We start from the raw sequence: 17,573 nt of genomic DNA on the forward strand, positions 1-17,573 counted from the left end.
ACGAGCAAGACTCTAAGACTAAATTATCTGGATATATATAATCGGTCCAATTCACTGGATGCTTGCACTTCTGGTAGCCTCTACTGCTCTACAAAGCCATTGCTAATGGGTTTCACCCTACCACACACAAGGTTAATCTTTAAACATCTAAGGCCTTTATCTTGCCAAAGACTAGATCCTCTTGCTACTTTCACCACTTGAGTCAGTACACTCTACGTGAGACTAACTAACTCTTTAGAGTTTCAGGATACAATCCTTATTTGAATCCTTACCTAATTATATACGCGGAGGCACCACCACGAAACCTTACTAAGAGGTTCATAGAATTACATCCATTACATGAGGCACAACCATGAGCTCTCACCAAGAAGTTCATGGAATTACGTCCATCCCACAAGGTACCACCACGAGATCTCACTAAGAGGTTCATATAATTACGTCCAACTCATACCATAGCCATGTCTCACCAACCAACCATAGATTTGTCATGCATACCAATCTCATGTCAATATTCAACCAACCACCCAATCATGTTTCATATGCATATTCATACCAAACTCATCAATTCAGATCCCAATAAATCATATAGAGCATACATGGCATCATAAATGAAACTATTTAAAGCACTAATCATCCAATCATGTGAAACACCCACGAATACAATCAACTCTATCAATTTCGCTCAAGCTAAAGAGCTCTCGCTCAAGCTAAAGAGCTCTCGCTCAAGCGAGAGGAACCCCTCATTCAAGCTACCAACTCTCGCCTGGGGGAGATTGCACACAAGGGGCACATCGTGGTCTTGCTCAAGCTAGCCCATCTCGCTCAAGCAGGTTTCCTTCGCTTAGGCGAGCCCTTGAAACAGAGAGAGAGAGAGATGGGTTGCAGTTGTTCTCGCTCAGGCGAGAGCTCCTCGCTTAAGCGAGAGCTTACGTTTGAGCGACCACCCAGCTCGTGTATGACTCGAAGAATTTAAATAATTAAATAAATAATTATTTAATAAATGCGAATAGAGAAAGCCTTTATGGAATTAAATGCTAATTGTCATGGTGTGAAAAAGTACTAGCTCAAGTGGTTAAGAGTACTTAGTTGTGTGAAAGGACTTGGGTTCGAGTCCTAAGTATGCCATTGTGTGTTATCTAATTTAGTATTTTCTTTTGGATTTGTTTGGGCGTGATAAGAGAGGATAAAGGGCTAGATTACAAATGTTATCATGAAATGTGATTTGGTTGAGTTGGTTGTGCACTTGAATTTCAATTGTGTGGTAGTGGGTTCAAATCGTGGCTTGAACAAAATAACTTTCTTTTTGTTAAAACCTAGTTTGGCAAGGATGTCAAGAGGCATAAAATTACCTAAAGAGAGTGAGTGAGTGTGATTGGGTGGAGTCAAGGCTTGGAATCAAATTGGAATCACAAAGGGACTTTGGAAGAGCATTAGCACGAGAAAAATCCAGGTTAGAGGAGTTCCTATTGGTTGTTTTAATCTTTAATTGTATGAAATCGTGATGTATCAAGGGTTTGGGAATGCATTTTCTGTTTTTATCATAGTTTCATTTGAGTTTCTGGAATTTTCCAGAAACTGCCTGGCAGTCACGCGCGACCCGCCAGGCGACACAAGCTTCAGACTCATTTTTCTTGGGTTTTCTTCATGAAACGTCTGGCGGCAGAGGAGGATCCTTCAGGCGATGCGAACTGGGAAGCCAATTTTTGTTGATCTGGGTTTTCTTGTGTTCTCCGTGATGTTGTCATGATGATTTATATTCATGAATATGAAATTTATGGTCTATTTGACTGTGGGCAATATTTATATGTTGAATGAATGTATATTGCATGAAATTGGGTAATTAGGGTTCCGTTGGAGTTAATGATGAATGAGTATGAATTATGTAATTGATTGAATACGTTGGTTCCTAGGGTATAATGTTAATAAGAATATATCATGAACCCTATATGATGTGTACGCTTTAAATTAAGACTACTCGATGGTGGGGGTAGAGTTTGGGATATTGGGGCCATGAATGGTGCAGAAGGAATCTGGCAGAATCTGATTTGGTCATGCACCGCTTGGCGGCATCAATGCTGTCGCCAGGCGACACATCAGGACAGAGGACGTCATGAGTGATTTTGTGAGTTGTGTTCTTTGGGGTTTTCACTGATCGCGTTTCTGCGTGAATTGGGGTAGTTGGCAGGGGTTCCATTCCTTTGGAACAGGTGAGGGAGTAAGTGTTATGTGTGTAAGGGAGAGTTAGAGTGAATCAAATGCATGAAATAATAAAAAAAGGGCTTAGAGAGAGGGCGATGAACTGTATAGTTGGACTGTAATTATGTGTTGGCTAGAAAGGTTAACCTATAATATGGATAATAGGGAATAGTAAGAGTGAAATCATGATTTCTTCTGCCATAACTTAAGAATGAGTACAATTTGAATTATGAAACCTGATATGGATTGTATGTATTAGAGAGCAGTAGTAAGACACTACTTGTGGTGGATCCAACTGATTAGGGAATGGTTAATTGGGAACATGATGATAATTGATTTATTGTATGGATTATGTGCATGTATTGCTTGTTAGTCATAATCTGATATATGGAATACTGTGGTTTGGCTAATATTGAAGTAATGTGTGATTTGAGGTCCCTTAGGACCTATTTAATATGCTAAAAACCAGTAGCATTGCGCTACTCGTATGGCGCCTGGCGGCGCGGGGCGGCCCGCCAGGCGATGGAGTCCCAAAATAGTTACAGTGGCAACTGTACTCGCGTGGCGTCTGGCGGCAGGGTTGGTTCTGCCAGGCGGAATTGTGTAGCAAAAGCCCTGAATAATGCGTGGCGCTTGGCGGCAGGGTTGGGGTCCGCCAGGTGGTGATGGTGCAGCATTACTGCTGTTTGGCGTTTGGCGCCTGGCAGTGTGAGATACCTGCCAGGCGATCTGGAACCAGATTCCTCCTACCAGCGTGAAAGGCGCGCCAAGCGGTTTCGGTGTAGAGTTAGTGTGCGAGGAGGATTTGTACACAACTTTAGGTGATGTTCTTGATGTGATGTTTTGGCTAGGGGCCTAGTTACAAGTGTATCTTGTATTGGGGTAACACGTGGCCACTCTAGGTTGTAGCCTGGTGGTTTAGGAAGTCTAGTGGAATATGCGAGATCGTGGCTCGTTTGGTGAGGTTTTGGATGATTGCCTTCTTCAGTGCATTTGATAGAGTTTTAGTAGTCTGGGATCAACTACGGACTTATGTTCATTTTGAGGGACTCCACTTGGTCTCGCGGTGAGAGGTCGTGGCAAAGTTATTCCCACGTGTGGACTATCAGGTGGTGGCCTGTAGGCGGAGGGGCGAGTAGACACTCGTGCGGCAAAAATCTATCTTTGACCTCACCCAAAGGGTGTAGAAATAATAGACGTCTAAATTAAGGGTTGAAAGTTGAGGAACTAAGGAAAGGGAAAATGCTAATACGTGCTATAATTTTTTAGATGTTTTGATGATTTTCATATTTTAGTTGTTTATTTAAATGAACTCATCCTATCTCTGTGTGTTTGACGATGATCATTAACTTGTTACATGGGAGCAGATGTTAATGCAAGTGAGCATGTGGATGGTTAGCGATGGAGTGGGGAACAACTATGGGAGTTTTAGTAATTCTTTTTATAGTAGTTTTCTTTACGAAGAAATATGGTCTATTTTGTAATACTTTTATGGATGGTTTAATTTTGTAATAATTAAATACTGCAGTTTTATTTATTATTGGCGCGTTGAATTTGGAATTAAATTTTCCTGCGTTTTGGGAAAGAAGTTATTAATAAATGAGGTTATTTATATATATTATTCTTTATTTTTGTTTTAAATAAATAATTTTCGACTAGAACGTTACAGCTCGCCTGGGCGAGTTCAACAGAACCCACCAACTCTCCCTTATGCGAATGCCAGATTCGAATCACAGCCACAACACAGGCAATGTATTTTCACACAACAAACAACATGAATGAAACATCCATAATGTAAAACAGACCAAGCATGCAAAGGTAACTTAAAAACAGCGAAACCTTAGCTTCCCTTACCTGAACAGAGACTTGTAGACAACGGTAAACCCCAAACAGTGAGCACCACAGCTTCAGGAACAACTTTTTGAGCTGAAAATAGTGGAATAGAAATGGAGTTCACTAGCTTGATGAAGAATAAGGCCAAACCCTAGCAAAGTTCTGGAAAGAGAGAAGAGTGAGTGAGGAAAATGGGTTGTCTTGCGAAATGAGGGCAGAATGAAAGGGATTAGGGTTGGAAAAGGGTTTTGGGGCACCCTATGGGCTGGCCTTAAGCCCAACAGATAAGGCCAGACCCTTAAACATTAAATGCAGAAAAAGTGGGTCTTACAAAATTCTTGCTTTGTGCAATGTGAATATACTTGAGACCAAAGAACATGAGAAAGTTGTCTATGTTGTAAAAAAATTCACATAATGTTATTCTCTTGTTGTCATTAAACAACAATGGTCATGATTTTTCTCTGATTTTGAAGTTTTCATATTATATTATTATGTTGATGATTTCTATCTTATTTTTCTATTAAAGTGATTTTCAAAGATAAAAGACATTGATATTTTTTATCATCACACATTTTTTCTCATCAATATGTGTATGTATGTTTTTTTTGTATATTTATGTAATATTTTAAAATACTTTATATTACGTAAAAACCATATATTTTATATTTTGTATTAAGATGTCGCAATTGAAAAATTCGTCTATATATCAGATTATTCATTTAGGTAAATATGTACACGAAAGTGGGTGATTCAAGATAGTATTTGAATTATTTACCAACTTTTGTTAAGTTTATCAGACGTTTCAAGCGCATTTTATGATAATATTTGAATTGTTTACACCGTTTGACACATTTTCGCTTCAATGTTAACTCAAATATTATCATAAAATGCGTTTAAAATGTCAAATAAACTTAACAAAATTTGGTAAGAATGACTAAATCCATACATTTTTAAAGATGAATGATTAAATTGGTATAAAATTTCGAAGAGGAACTAATTCCAAAATTAACTTAGGACCAAAAATATATTTAACCCTAATAATTTTGTTATTATTTAAAATAAAGTTGGATTAGTCCAAAAATTGAATTCAGTTGTTTCTCTTATTACATAATTTACTCTATTATGATCTTGTATCTGTTATCAAATGTTTTAACCGATCTTCTTACTTATTAAACATAAAATAGTAAAAACTTTATATTTTGAAGCTATTAATTTATTTAGTATTTTTATAAATATTAGGAAAAAATATTTATTTTTATTTATGATACTTTTCTATAGAACATTAGGAATGTTTTCTTTAAAGAATATATGTATCATTATTGAGCATATATATCATTCTCAGGTGGAAACCATCATCATTTTCCACTAAAATCAACCCAAAAGAACTGAAAATGATGAATTTGAAAACTGAAGATTAAAAAAGATTAAAGAAAACTAATGACATCACAGGTAGGTTTCTTTCAGTTTCTTAAGGATCACAAAGATATATTATATATGACATGTCTGTTCTAAACTATTTTGAACCATTATTCAAATCTTGGACTTTTGTTATTCCCCACTTGGTTGTTCTGTGCAAACCCACAGTTTTAACTTTACTGTTCATTCCTAATCCTACAATACAACATAGTCTTCAATTCATTTGCTACAGTAATGTACAGTTTTTAAAATATAACCTTTTATTTGACTCAAAGCTTTTAATTAATTTTAAAAAATATTAATTGGGATTTCATTTGTTATATTTTCTTATGCTTATTTTATAAGTTTCAAGAAAAAATAACTTTAAGAGTTCCTTTAAAAAAAATAGTATAAACAAATACGAACTTGGAACTTTTCTCGAGAAACTTATTTTTCTAAACATTAAATATGTTTTTTTTCTCATTATTTAAAAAATTGTTAAATCAAATTATAATGAATTTAGATATTATACTTTGTAAAAATTTAATGTAAAACAATAAATGATATATGGAGTATTATGACAAATGAAATTTCATAATGAACTAAAATATAACTTATATGAACTAAATACTTTATAATTTATTTTAGAAACTAAACTTAACTTTTTATAATAATTTAGAAATAAAAAATATATTTAACTTTTTCTCTAAGTAGGACTCATCATTATTAAATAGGAAAATTCGATTTTTTAAGAGTTGAATTTATAACTTGATCGATGACCAAAATCTTATCAAAATTCAAATTTTGGAGAATTAAATTTTAGATTTGGATTTTTTTTTTGTTACAAGGGAAAAAATGAAAAAGAAAATATATATAAAAAATATCTTTCCTCAATTTGGGTCATCCGAAAACTGAATTTCAATAGAGTTTCTAAAAAAAAGAGTATAAATAAATACCACACTTTACTAACTTGGAAATTTTTCTCTAAATAATAGAGATCCAGAAAAAAAATATATTACTCAAATAAACTTTAAGAGAATTTAATTTCCCAAATAAGAAGGATCACCATTCTTCAAGATTGGAAAAACCCAAATTCTAAACTCTATTTAGTTGGACTGGTAGTAAAAATTTCATCGAAATTCGATTTCTAGAAAACTAAATTTCAGAAAAAAAAAAGTATTTCTTTTTATAAAAAGAAGAATAATGAAAAAATATAAAAAAAAATCTAAATCCTCTTCCAAAAGTCCAGTTACCCACAAATTGAATTTCTATAGTTTTTGCTCTAAGTGGAGTGGGGAGTCCAATTCCCACCTTGAAAAATAATCGGTGCTATTTGAGAAAACAAAATGCAAACGGGTTCGGTGGGGAAATTCTTTTTTTGGAAAGCGAGTTTTTTGTGAAAATAAAAATTGTACTAACTTGCTTCTATAAATCAGTATAAATTAATTTGTTTTTCTTACATCTCATAAGAAGTACAAGCAAAGTTGAGTGTATTCGCACTATTCCCTGTGGAAAACACATTCTCAAGTTCTTCCCTTTCACCAACTCCTTCATAAATGAGCAAAATGTGCATTTTTTAATTATGCCACCTTTTTTTCCCACTCTATTATATTCATAGCAATTACTATTTTGAACCCATAAGGCTCAAGCTGTTGTAATCAATCACAGTCCTTGATTCTTGTTTCATGGCAAACCTCAACATGTTCCTCGGACTCTTGTCTTTGTTGCTGTTCCTTCTGGTCCCAGTTTCTTCTCAGCCTAACCAGATCTTCTATGCCGGATTCAAGGGTTTGGATAGCAGCAACATGACCCTTGATGGTGTAGCAGAAATTGAGCATAATGGGATACTGAAACTCACAAATGATTCAAGTAAAGTAATGGGTCATGCTTTTTTTCCAACTGCTCTTCAGTTCAAGAACACCGGTGATGGTAAAGCTCTCTCCTTTTCTTCCTCTTTTGCTCTGGCTATTGTTCCTGAGTTTCCAAAGCTTGGAGGGCATGGCCTTGCTTTTACAATTGCAGCTTCCAAGGATCTGAAGGCTCATCCAAGCCAGTATCTTGGTCTGCTTAACTCAAGCAGCATAGGGAACTTCTCCAACCACCTTTTTGCTGTTGAGTTTGACACAGCCCAGGATTTTGAGTTTGCGGACATCAATGATAACCATGTTGGAATTGACATCAATAGCTTGGTATCCAATGCTTCTGCTCCTGCTGGGTTCTACACTGGGGATCATGATTCAGACAAACAGAATCTCACTCTCAAAAGTGGGCAACCTATTCTGGTTTGGGTTGATTATGATTCTGCTCAAAATGTTATTAATGTCACAATTTCTTCATCTTCTACCAAACCCACAAGACCACTCTTGTCTTTTCCTGTGGATCTTTCACCAATCCTTAGGGATTCCATGTATGTAGGGTTCTCTGCATCAACAGGGTTGCTTGCTAGCTCCCATTACATCTTGGGTTGGAGCTTCAAAATCAATGGGCCAGCTCCACCCCTTGATCTCTCTTCCCTCCCGCACCTTCCAGGGCCAAAGAAGAAACACACGTCTCTGATAATTGGGGTTTTAGTTTCTGGCGCTGTTCTTGCATTGTTTGCTGTCTTACTCGGCTTCTACATGTACAGAAGGTACAAGAATGCTGATGTTATAGAAGCTTGGGAGCTTGAGATTGGGCCACACAGGTACTCCTACCAAGAGCTGAAGAAAGCAACAAAAGGTTTCAAGGACAAAGAGCTGCTTGGAAAAGGTGGATTTGGGAGTGTCTACAAAGGAACATTGCCAAATTCCAACACCCAAGTTGCTGTCAAGAGAATCTCACACGACTCCAAACAAGGCCTGAGGGAATTTGTGTCAGAAATAGCCAGCATAGGGAGGCTCCGCCACCGGAATCTGGTACAGCTTCTGGGGTGGTGTCGCCGGCGTGGTGACCTCCTCCTTGTGTATGATTTCATGCCTAATGGGAGCTTGGACAAGTACCTGTTTGATGAACCAGAAAGAATCCTGAGTTGGGAGCAGAGGTTTAAGGTGGTTAAGGATGTTGCTTCTGCTCTTTTGTATCTGCATGAGGGGTATGAGCAGGTGGTGATACACAGAGATGTTAAGGCTAGTAATGTGCTGCTAGATGGTGAACTAAATGGAAGATTAGGAGATTTTGGATTGGCAAGGTTGTATGAACATGGTGCTAACCCAAGTACCACAAGGGTGGTGGGGACATTAGGGTATTTGGCACCTGAGGTGCCTAGGACAGGGAAGGCCACACCTAGTTCAGATGTTTTTGCATTTGGTGCAGTTTTACTTGAGGTGGCATGTGGGTTGAGGCCACTAGAGCCAAAGGCAATGCCAGAGGATTTGGTTTTGGTTGATTGTGTGTGGAACAAGTACAAGCAAGGGAGAATACTTGATGTGGTGGACCCTAGAATGAATGGTGTTTTCAATGAAAGAGAGGTGGTGATGGTGTTGAAATTGGGGCTTTTGTGTTCAAATGGTTCTCCCAGTATTAGGCCTAGCATGAGACAGGTCGTGAGGTTTTTGGAGGGAGGTGTTGGTGTGCCAGATGAGTTGAGAAGGCCAGGAGAGACAGGTTCTGAAGAGGGTTTTGATGAGTTCTTAAATTTACTTGAATCTTCTTCTTTTGATCAGATGAGCAGAAGCACCTATGCTGCTTCTTTTACTGATACATCACTCTTTACTCCTACTGCTAAAGGAGAAACAATGTGATCCATCATCTACATTGTACTTAGATTTTACAAGTGTACTTTATGAGATATTTGTTTATTTTATCTTATCAACCCTTCATATCTCACAATTGTAGAGTGAAAGTTGCTGTTTTTGTTATGATGAATGAGATCCCCTCAGAAAAGATTTTGCTGTAATCCTTCATCAATGCCATCCTTTTTCTGCTTCTGTGTTATCTTTTGCACAAGAATTCATGAAATAATCACCTTTTTGAGATCCATTAGTCAGTTTGTAAGTTAGTTTATGAGAGGTTATTAGTTTGTTAGTTAATTCTGGACAGATTGGTTAGTTTATTACCATATAAATTCTTAGTCTGATTTGACAGGGTAAATGGGAAATTAGTACGAGGAGAAATTTTAAGAAAATTTCCAAGTTTAAGATTAATTTAATCTTATTAAATTCTTTAAACATGGAGAATTAATATATATATATATATATATATATATATATATATAATATGCTATTCAGATAGTGATATATGTAAATTATAAAACATATAATTTTTTTTTTAAAATATGATAAATATATAATTATTATTACGTGAATTCAAATTAAAATCATATGTATTAAAAATTATCAAAATAAAAAATTATAAATTATTGTCATTATAAAAGTTTTACTACTTTATAGATTATATATTTGGTTGATAAGTATTAATAAGATATCTTAAAGTATCCAACAGTGATACATATCCGACATAGATACATGTTCCAAATTAAATTATTGATGTATCCTATATTTATAAAAAGTCATATGGTAGTTGAATTGCGATAAGAGTATTTTTTATAGTGAATAAAAGTATTTATATACATGTAAAAATATAAAACAAAATAAGTGTTTTAATTACGTTAGTTTTATATTAATGAACTGTGTTAATAATTAAGATAATTAAGCATGTATTTTATGTTTAAAAATTGTCATCATCTTTATTAAAATGTAATCTTACGAGATTGAACTATATTCTCCAAAGTCGCTTGAACAACTTCAAGGATCTACGGACTCGACTTCAAAGGGAACTTATCTCCGGGTCACAAACAAAAGGGAGATGATGCCTGCAAAAGATATTCTGATGCCAAAGCTAGTCCAAGATATCAGATGTTAGAGAGTCAATGTTAGAAAGAATAATGTAATCATGTACTTCGTAAAATGTGTCTTTTATACTAGGGTTCGTGGGCCTTAACTGGTTTGGGTTTTGTTTAGTTCACCTAATTATCTATTAATCAAAATAAGTTAATTAACCCCAGATTTATCTTCTTTGAATGGCAATTAGGCTGACTTAGCACATTGGTATGGTTCAAGCACATGTCTTCCTGTAAGGCCGACATGTACTCGATTGGGTCGGGTACTTTAAGAAGTACTCTCGACCATGTAGTCTCACAAACCCCAAGCCATATAATCTGAAGAATATCCTATCTATGCATGACAGAAAAAGAAAATAAAAATAAAAATTAATGTTATTAATATTGAATTAAGTGATTTTAAAATTATAATATAAAAAATAAAAAATAAAAATTTCTCTCGAGGTTGACTTTATATTAATCTTAATTCTCTTATTAAATACATCAACAATTACAACAAATTATCCTTATCCCTAATGTCATTCAAATAAAACTAAAACTTTTACACTAAAATTGTTTTTTTAATTATTGTATTAAAATGATGAAATATATCAATATTTGATGTGCATAATTACTTATTTAACAAACAAATTTTTTATTTTAACACTTTGACAGCAATTTAAGTTTTTAAAAGTTTGCAAAATTTTATTTAGTGACCAATTACATAAAATAAAAATACAAACTAAGCTATTCAACTTTATAATCTAATGTTAAATTAGATTTCAAGAATAAATTTTAACGTTAAAACTTCATACGAAATTTAAGAGAAACAAATAAAAGTAAAAACTCCAATTAAACGTTTTCATAAATTAAAGCTAATTTATGCACTAGTTAATTATAAAATTTTAAAAATCTATATGAAAGTATTTTTTGAAATTAGTTTATATATATATATATATATATATATATATATATATATAAGTATTTTGAAGAAAAAAAATATTCTTTTTTCTAAAAGTCTTTAGAAAAATGTTTCTCAAAGGGACCTTCAATCCTTAATTATATTGACAAATTGGTGTTACAAAACTTAATACCATGACGATTTCTTTTTTTTTTTTTTTAAATACGTAAAATATAGCTATTACACTTTTTACAAATTTAAATATTAGGTAAAACAATTCGTTTTTCTAGAGAATAAATTTCCATTAGTTTAGTTTAGGTAAAGAAAAATGACATTTATTTATTTTCTCTTTAGTCAAAGTCCAGCAATTTGTAAAGCATAAAACAGACTCATACACACTTGCTTTCCAATTTGGCAATTTAACATAAATGGTAATCGTTCTATTATTTCTAAATGTATTTTCAGAAATTTGTATTTATAAATAAAAATATTATCATAATATAAATTCCACACACCTCTCTCTCTCTATCTATCTATCCATCTATATATATATATATATATATATATATATATATATATATATATATATATATATATATATATATATATATATATATATATATATATAAAAGATTATAAAATAAAATAAAAGATAAAATTTTTGTCAAGAAAATATAATTATATATATTAAAAAAAACTAGCATAACACAGGCATTAGCGCGCCTGTGTGTACACATTTTTTGAATATGCATGATATAATATTAGTAGTTGATGATATTGTAATATTATTAAGTTAATAAACAAAATAAAATTATATTTATCAAAAATAAAGTAAAATGTATGGAGAAAATATAAGAAAATAACGGTTGATGAATAAGAGAAAAAAGAAAAAAAAAAGTAAATAGTTTTATAAAAATTTGTAAAAGTAACTGTTAATTTTTAAAAATTTAATAAATAATTACATTATAAAGGATAAAGTTGGAATTATGAAAAGTGGATGCATTTTTTAAATATACATGATATTATATTAATAGGTGATGATAATATAATGTTATTAAGTTATAATATATAAAATAAAATTATATTTATTTAAAATAAAGTAAAATATAATAACAGAAAAGATGAGAGAATAACTGTTGATAAATAGAGAAAAAGAGAAGAGTATAGATAGACGATTTTAAGTAACCATCAATTTTCAAAAATTTTATAAATAATTATATTTTAAAGGGTAAAATTGATATTTTGAAATGTTGACACAAAAAATGGAGTCCTCTTTATATGTTGTTTATAGTTATATATATATATATATATATATATATATATATATATATATATATATATATATATATATATATATATTAGTTACTTACAATGGAAAAGAATTACTTATAAATTAAAAAAGTAAGTATCGTTTTAAATTGTGAAAAAAGAATATTTTTATGTATAAATAATTGTTTTAAGACGCGAAAACGTCAAAACTGGTAGATACCAATTATAGAAGACTTCAACTAAAGACCATTGATTTCCATCAAACCGTTTTCAAGTCAAATAAACGAAGACTTTTTTGAAGTCTAAATTGTCGGAAAATATTCAACTTATCTTCCACTTTCAAAGGAAAAAAAAACTTAATAATAGAGATATTTTGGCTAATTTTTTCTTTTATTTATTTTTTTCTTTCCCTTTTGATCAGGTCAAGATTGGTATATATTTTCATATTATCCAAATTAAAACTCAAATGTTTCTAAAAAAATTAATTTATATTTTATTTAAGATATTTTTAATTCATAAACCGATGTGTAAAAAATTTAGTTTTTTTTAAAAAGTAAAATTTTAATTTATTCCCTAAATGTATATAATATGTTACAATTGGATTATCTTATTAAGATTATTTTTTTATTATTAAGTTGGAATGCTAATAAATAAGATTTATTGGATTTGTTTACATGTCTATCTAGTTAGGAATACTAATAAGCAAGAAATTTGAGAAATTGTTCAAAACAAGAAAACGAAAATAGATAAGAAGATGAAGTGAAAATTGATAGACGCCACACTTCTAAGGATGGAAGATAAGCCTAAGAGTTTAAACAAACAAAGACATAAAGGACTTTTGATAAAACTCAAGGGTTCTTGAATCACTCAAGTGCTTAGGAGAATCACTTTCACTAAAATAAAAGAGATAAACTCTAATACTTCTAAATAAAACACTTGTTTTCATTAATAAAAATTGGTTCAGCTTATATAGAAACTTTAACCATTAGAATTAAAAAAGACCCAGTAATTGCAATTACCACTTAAGCTAATAATGATATCACTACTTAAGACGGATTGTAACCGAAATAAACACAAGCACAAGAGAGGGTAAGCTAGTTTATAAAATAAATAATCATATAATATTTAACATATTTCAAACATTCATAAAAATACCAAACATATAATTACAGACTTTCTAAACTCAATTATCTGGATCTAGACATTGATGTACGATTCTTTGTGATTTTGCACTTGTGGCAATAAAAAGAATGTTGCTCGACCTGAGTTGATATACACAAGGTTGGTCCATTTAACTATCATAAGAACCCTAGGGTTGTTCTTAATTACAAGATCTCATGCCCCTCTCACCATATAACTCATTCTACTCTACATGAGTCTTCATGGGTATCAGAGTATCAGGATAAACCTCTAGTATTGACTCCTTCTATCAGTGCATACACTGAAGGAACGTCACCGTATAATCTCCCTACAAGATTCTTTGAATTAAACCAAACTCATACTTTCATCCACAAACATGATTCCACATCAAATTCCAAATACAAAAAAAAAAAAAAAAATCACTCATATTTGAATTTGTCCATACTATGTAATATCATGTCTGTGACCAATTATAACCGTCATGTATTCCCATACATGCTCAAATCCATTAAAAAGCCCATCATCATCATAGTTTCATACATCATTATACATATGCATATTCATAAATTAATCCATCAACAATTTTATAAACAACCATATACCTTCTTTTATTCCAAGTCGGACCAAAACCACAAATAAGAACTGCTTCTCTAAAAAGGAAAACCTAAAATAGGTCAAACATAAGAGACTAACTTTTCTAACTACAAACCTCTAATCAAAAGATCCTACCGGGCAAAGCAACAATTCATGTGTGTAGGACCTATTGTCAATATTTCAGCTCAATCCAATGGTTAATGAAGCGGGAAACCTATTTTTCCAAGATGATGGAGACTAGAAAAATAAGGTGGCGCCTGACGCTACAACCCTTGGAACCCACTAATTTGAGTGCACCCGACGATTCAAAAGTGGCACCTGACATACCAAAGTGAATGGCCACTATCTAAATGGCACCAGACGACACTACACTGGCTTCCAACGGTATAAAAAAACTCATACTTCACATTTTGAGTTTGATTTGTGTAATTTGACACTCTTTGAGCCAATTCTCAGTATTTAAACATTTTAATGATAATAAATTTCGTGTTCCTTAGCCTAGTGTCATATTACCTTATTTAAATCTTACAAAGGCATTCTCAACAACTCACCAATCACTTTTAAGCTTTTCACAAACTCAATACATATTAACCATGATTATGCACAGGTTCACAAATAATTCACAATTAATTCATCCATTTAACATCTTAAACAACCAATTTAACATATTTCACATTCAACCTTATTTAAGTGAAAATCAACCCTTCAAGTAAACTAAGCATGCAATTTCACAATTCAAAATACAACTCATCACCCATTTTATCATGGCAAAACAAAATTTCACAGGAAATTAGTTAAGTTAGTCTCCCTCACCTTAAGAACAACCTCACAATAGATTGACGACAACAATAGGACTTTCGACTCACGAAAGCTCAAACTAACCCTATAGACAACATAAAAACAAGTTGATCAAACCAAAAGGACCACCAATTAGGAAAGAGAAAAAATAGAGGCTTTAGGAGCACATGCGACGCAATAAGGATCGCTTGTAAAAAAAAATTGGGCATCAAAGGAAAAGAAATTTTTTGACTTACCCGAGTGAAAAAATTGTTCAATCAGACTTGAAGGAGGCTTCACGACGATTGAGAAGATGTCTTCTGTTCAAGAAAAGGAGGAGATCTAAGTGAGCTCACAAGGGAAGGAGATGAAAGTTTTTGGAGAGGAAACCGTATGAGAGGGTGATACCTATATTTTTACTTTGTAGCTGACCATGGTTTTAGAAATGGTTTTAGAAGAAGAAAGAAGAGGGGTCTTACACACTGTTTGATGTTTGATTTTGTAATTGTTATTGTTAAATCTTCTCATGTAACTTCTCAAAATTTCTTACATTTTAATTTACTTAAAAATTAATATAAACTTATAAAACATTTTATTTATTTATTTTTAACTCTTTAAATTATTTTTATCATCAATAAAAGGAATTTACCTTTTTGTGTCCATATTTTTTCTAATTATATATTTAAATAATAAATTTTATAAATTTAAATAAATAATTTTTTATTTTACATTTTAATAACTAAATTTTTAAATTTAAATAATTATTCATAGGAAAAAACTATTTATCTAATAAAATTTTTTAAAAATTATTTGTTTTTATTATATTTTTTATAAAAATTATTCTATAATTTATTAATATTTTTCATTTTAATAATTACAAATTATTTTATAATTTAATAAATTTTTATTATAGTAAAAATAAGTTCATACACATGCACCTTTTTCCACGACAGAAAAATTTTAATCCAAAAATTCATTCATGCAGTTTATAGGAAAAAAATTGCAGGCTTTTTCTTCCTTTTGCACATTATTACTAACTGCACCCCATATTAAAAGATTAAGATATCTACTTCTTTATTGCACCATACTACTTTCACCACCGTTCAGAAATTCAAGAAAGAGGAAATCGAAAGGAAGTAAAATTTAATAAAACTTAAATCACAATAAATAAATACATCATATTTTTTATTTAAGTTGCACTCGTCGTTTCTTCATGTTATAAATTTCATGGATGATAGAATTTGTATCACATTTCTTAGCGATCTTTCTCTCTATGTAAGTGGTCAAACATTTAGTTATAAATTCATCTTTCCTTTTCTTTGTAAGTCTACTTTTCACAATCTTCATAACTAAAAAAGATCTCTCATATGTAACAGTTAAAACAAGTAGAATTAATACTAGTCGAATTAAATGATTAATTAAAAGATAACTTAAATATTTTATTGTTTCACAATCCTTGACATAACTCAGGAATTGTTGGTCATTTTCTATTTCTGAATGAAATAGAATACCAAATTGATAATGTTGAGTTTGTATTTTAAAATGCATTTTTTTCTGCTTTGTAAAATCATCATGTAAAATTTCATTGTCAATTCACAATTTTTGTTCCAAATTGAATGATTTGTAAAACCCTTTTGAATTTAGAGTAACTTCATCGTATTATCACAAAATCAAAATCTACTAATAAACTCCTACAAGTGGGTATCAGTATAGAAATGAACAAAATGAACATTTTTTCTGAACTTAACCTCTTATAGGAATATACAACATAATCATCTCAAGCACATTGATTTCATGTTTCTCACAGAATATGATACGACTTCTTTGGAAAAAAACTTTTCGATTCCCTAAATCTTTAAATCAAAGATTTTGTTGTGAAAACCAAAGATATTGCATTTAATATATCTCATACGAAGAGAAAAATGAATTCAAAAGATATAAGAATGTCATTGTTAACAAGTTTTGGCTTTTGCCTCTCTCTCTATCTATCTCTCTCTCTCTCTCTCTCTCTCTCTCTATATATATATATATATATATATATAAATTTTATATTTTTAAAGAGGAGGTCAGTGCCACGCCTGCCTCTATAGATCAGTCCTGACTGTTACTATTATTATTGTCGTTACACTGTGGTTCTTCAATGCAGAAAAGAATAAAGAGTTTGTTTCGAAAATAAAATTTAAAGAAAATCTGTTTTAGAAAAATCATTCTAGACTCTCAAAAAACCCATTCTTAAAAATATTATATATATTTTGAAAATCAAGATTAAGAATATACTTGATATATGAAAAAATTGTTCTAAAGATTATGTTCCAGAATTTCTGAAAAACTTATTTTGAAAAATTTTCGGAAGTACAAATCTCGAAGTCACTATTAAAAAAAGAAAAAAAAAATGCTCCTTTTTAAAATTATGGAGTTGCAATCAGAAAGCACATGTTGCAGCAGCAAAAAGCCAAAATTTGCATCAATGATTCCTGTTGGAAGTCCAGTTTCTCCTTATTTTTTTTATTTTTTATTTTATCCCTGCCACCATTCATAGCACACAACAAAATTGTCAACACCTTTTAATTGGATTGGTTGAAGAATTAGTAGTGGCACACACTTTACATAAACTATTGTTGCAATTGATGTTTCCGAGGCATGGTTTCTTTGAAAAGATTTCAGTTGGGAAAC

The 17,573-nt window shown here is 31.6% G+C and overlaps 1 protein-coding gene across 1 annotated transcript; it reads left to right on the forward strand.

Moving 5' to 3' along the window:
- Positions 1 to 6,901: 6,901 nt before the first annotated feature.
- LOC114167656 (L-type lectin-domain containing receptor kinase S.4-like) lies at positions 6,902 to 9,327 on the forward strand. Its single transcript, XM_028052770.1, has one exon. The coding sequence runs from the start codon at positions 7,110 to 7,112 to the stop codon at positions 9,141 to 9,143; it is 2,034 nt and encodes a 677-aa protein (XP_027908571.1). The 5' UTR covers positions 6,902 to 7,109; the 3' UTR covers positions 9,144 to 9,327.
- Positions 9,328 to 17,573: the final 8,246 nt, after the last annotated feature.

Source organism: Vigna unguiculata, chromosome 10 (assembly GCF_004118075.2).
Source record: "Vigna unguiculata cultivar IT97K-499-35 chromosome 10, ASM411807v1, whole genome shotgun sequence".
Classification (NCBI taxonomy): Eukaryota; Viridiplantae; Streptophyta; class Magnoliopsida; order Fabales; family Fabaceae; genus Vigna; species Vigna unguiculata.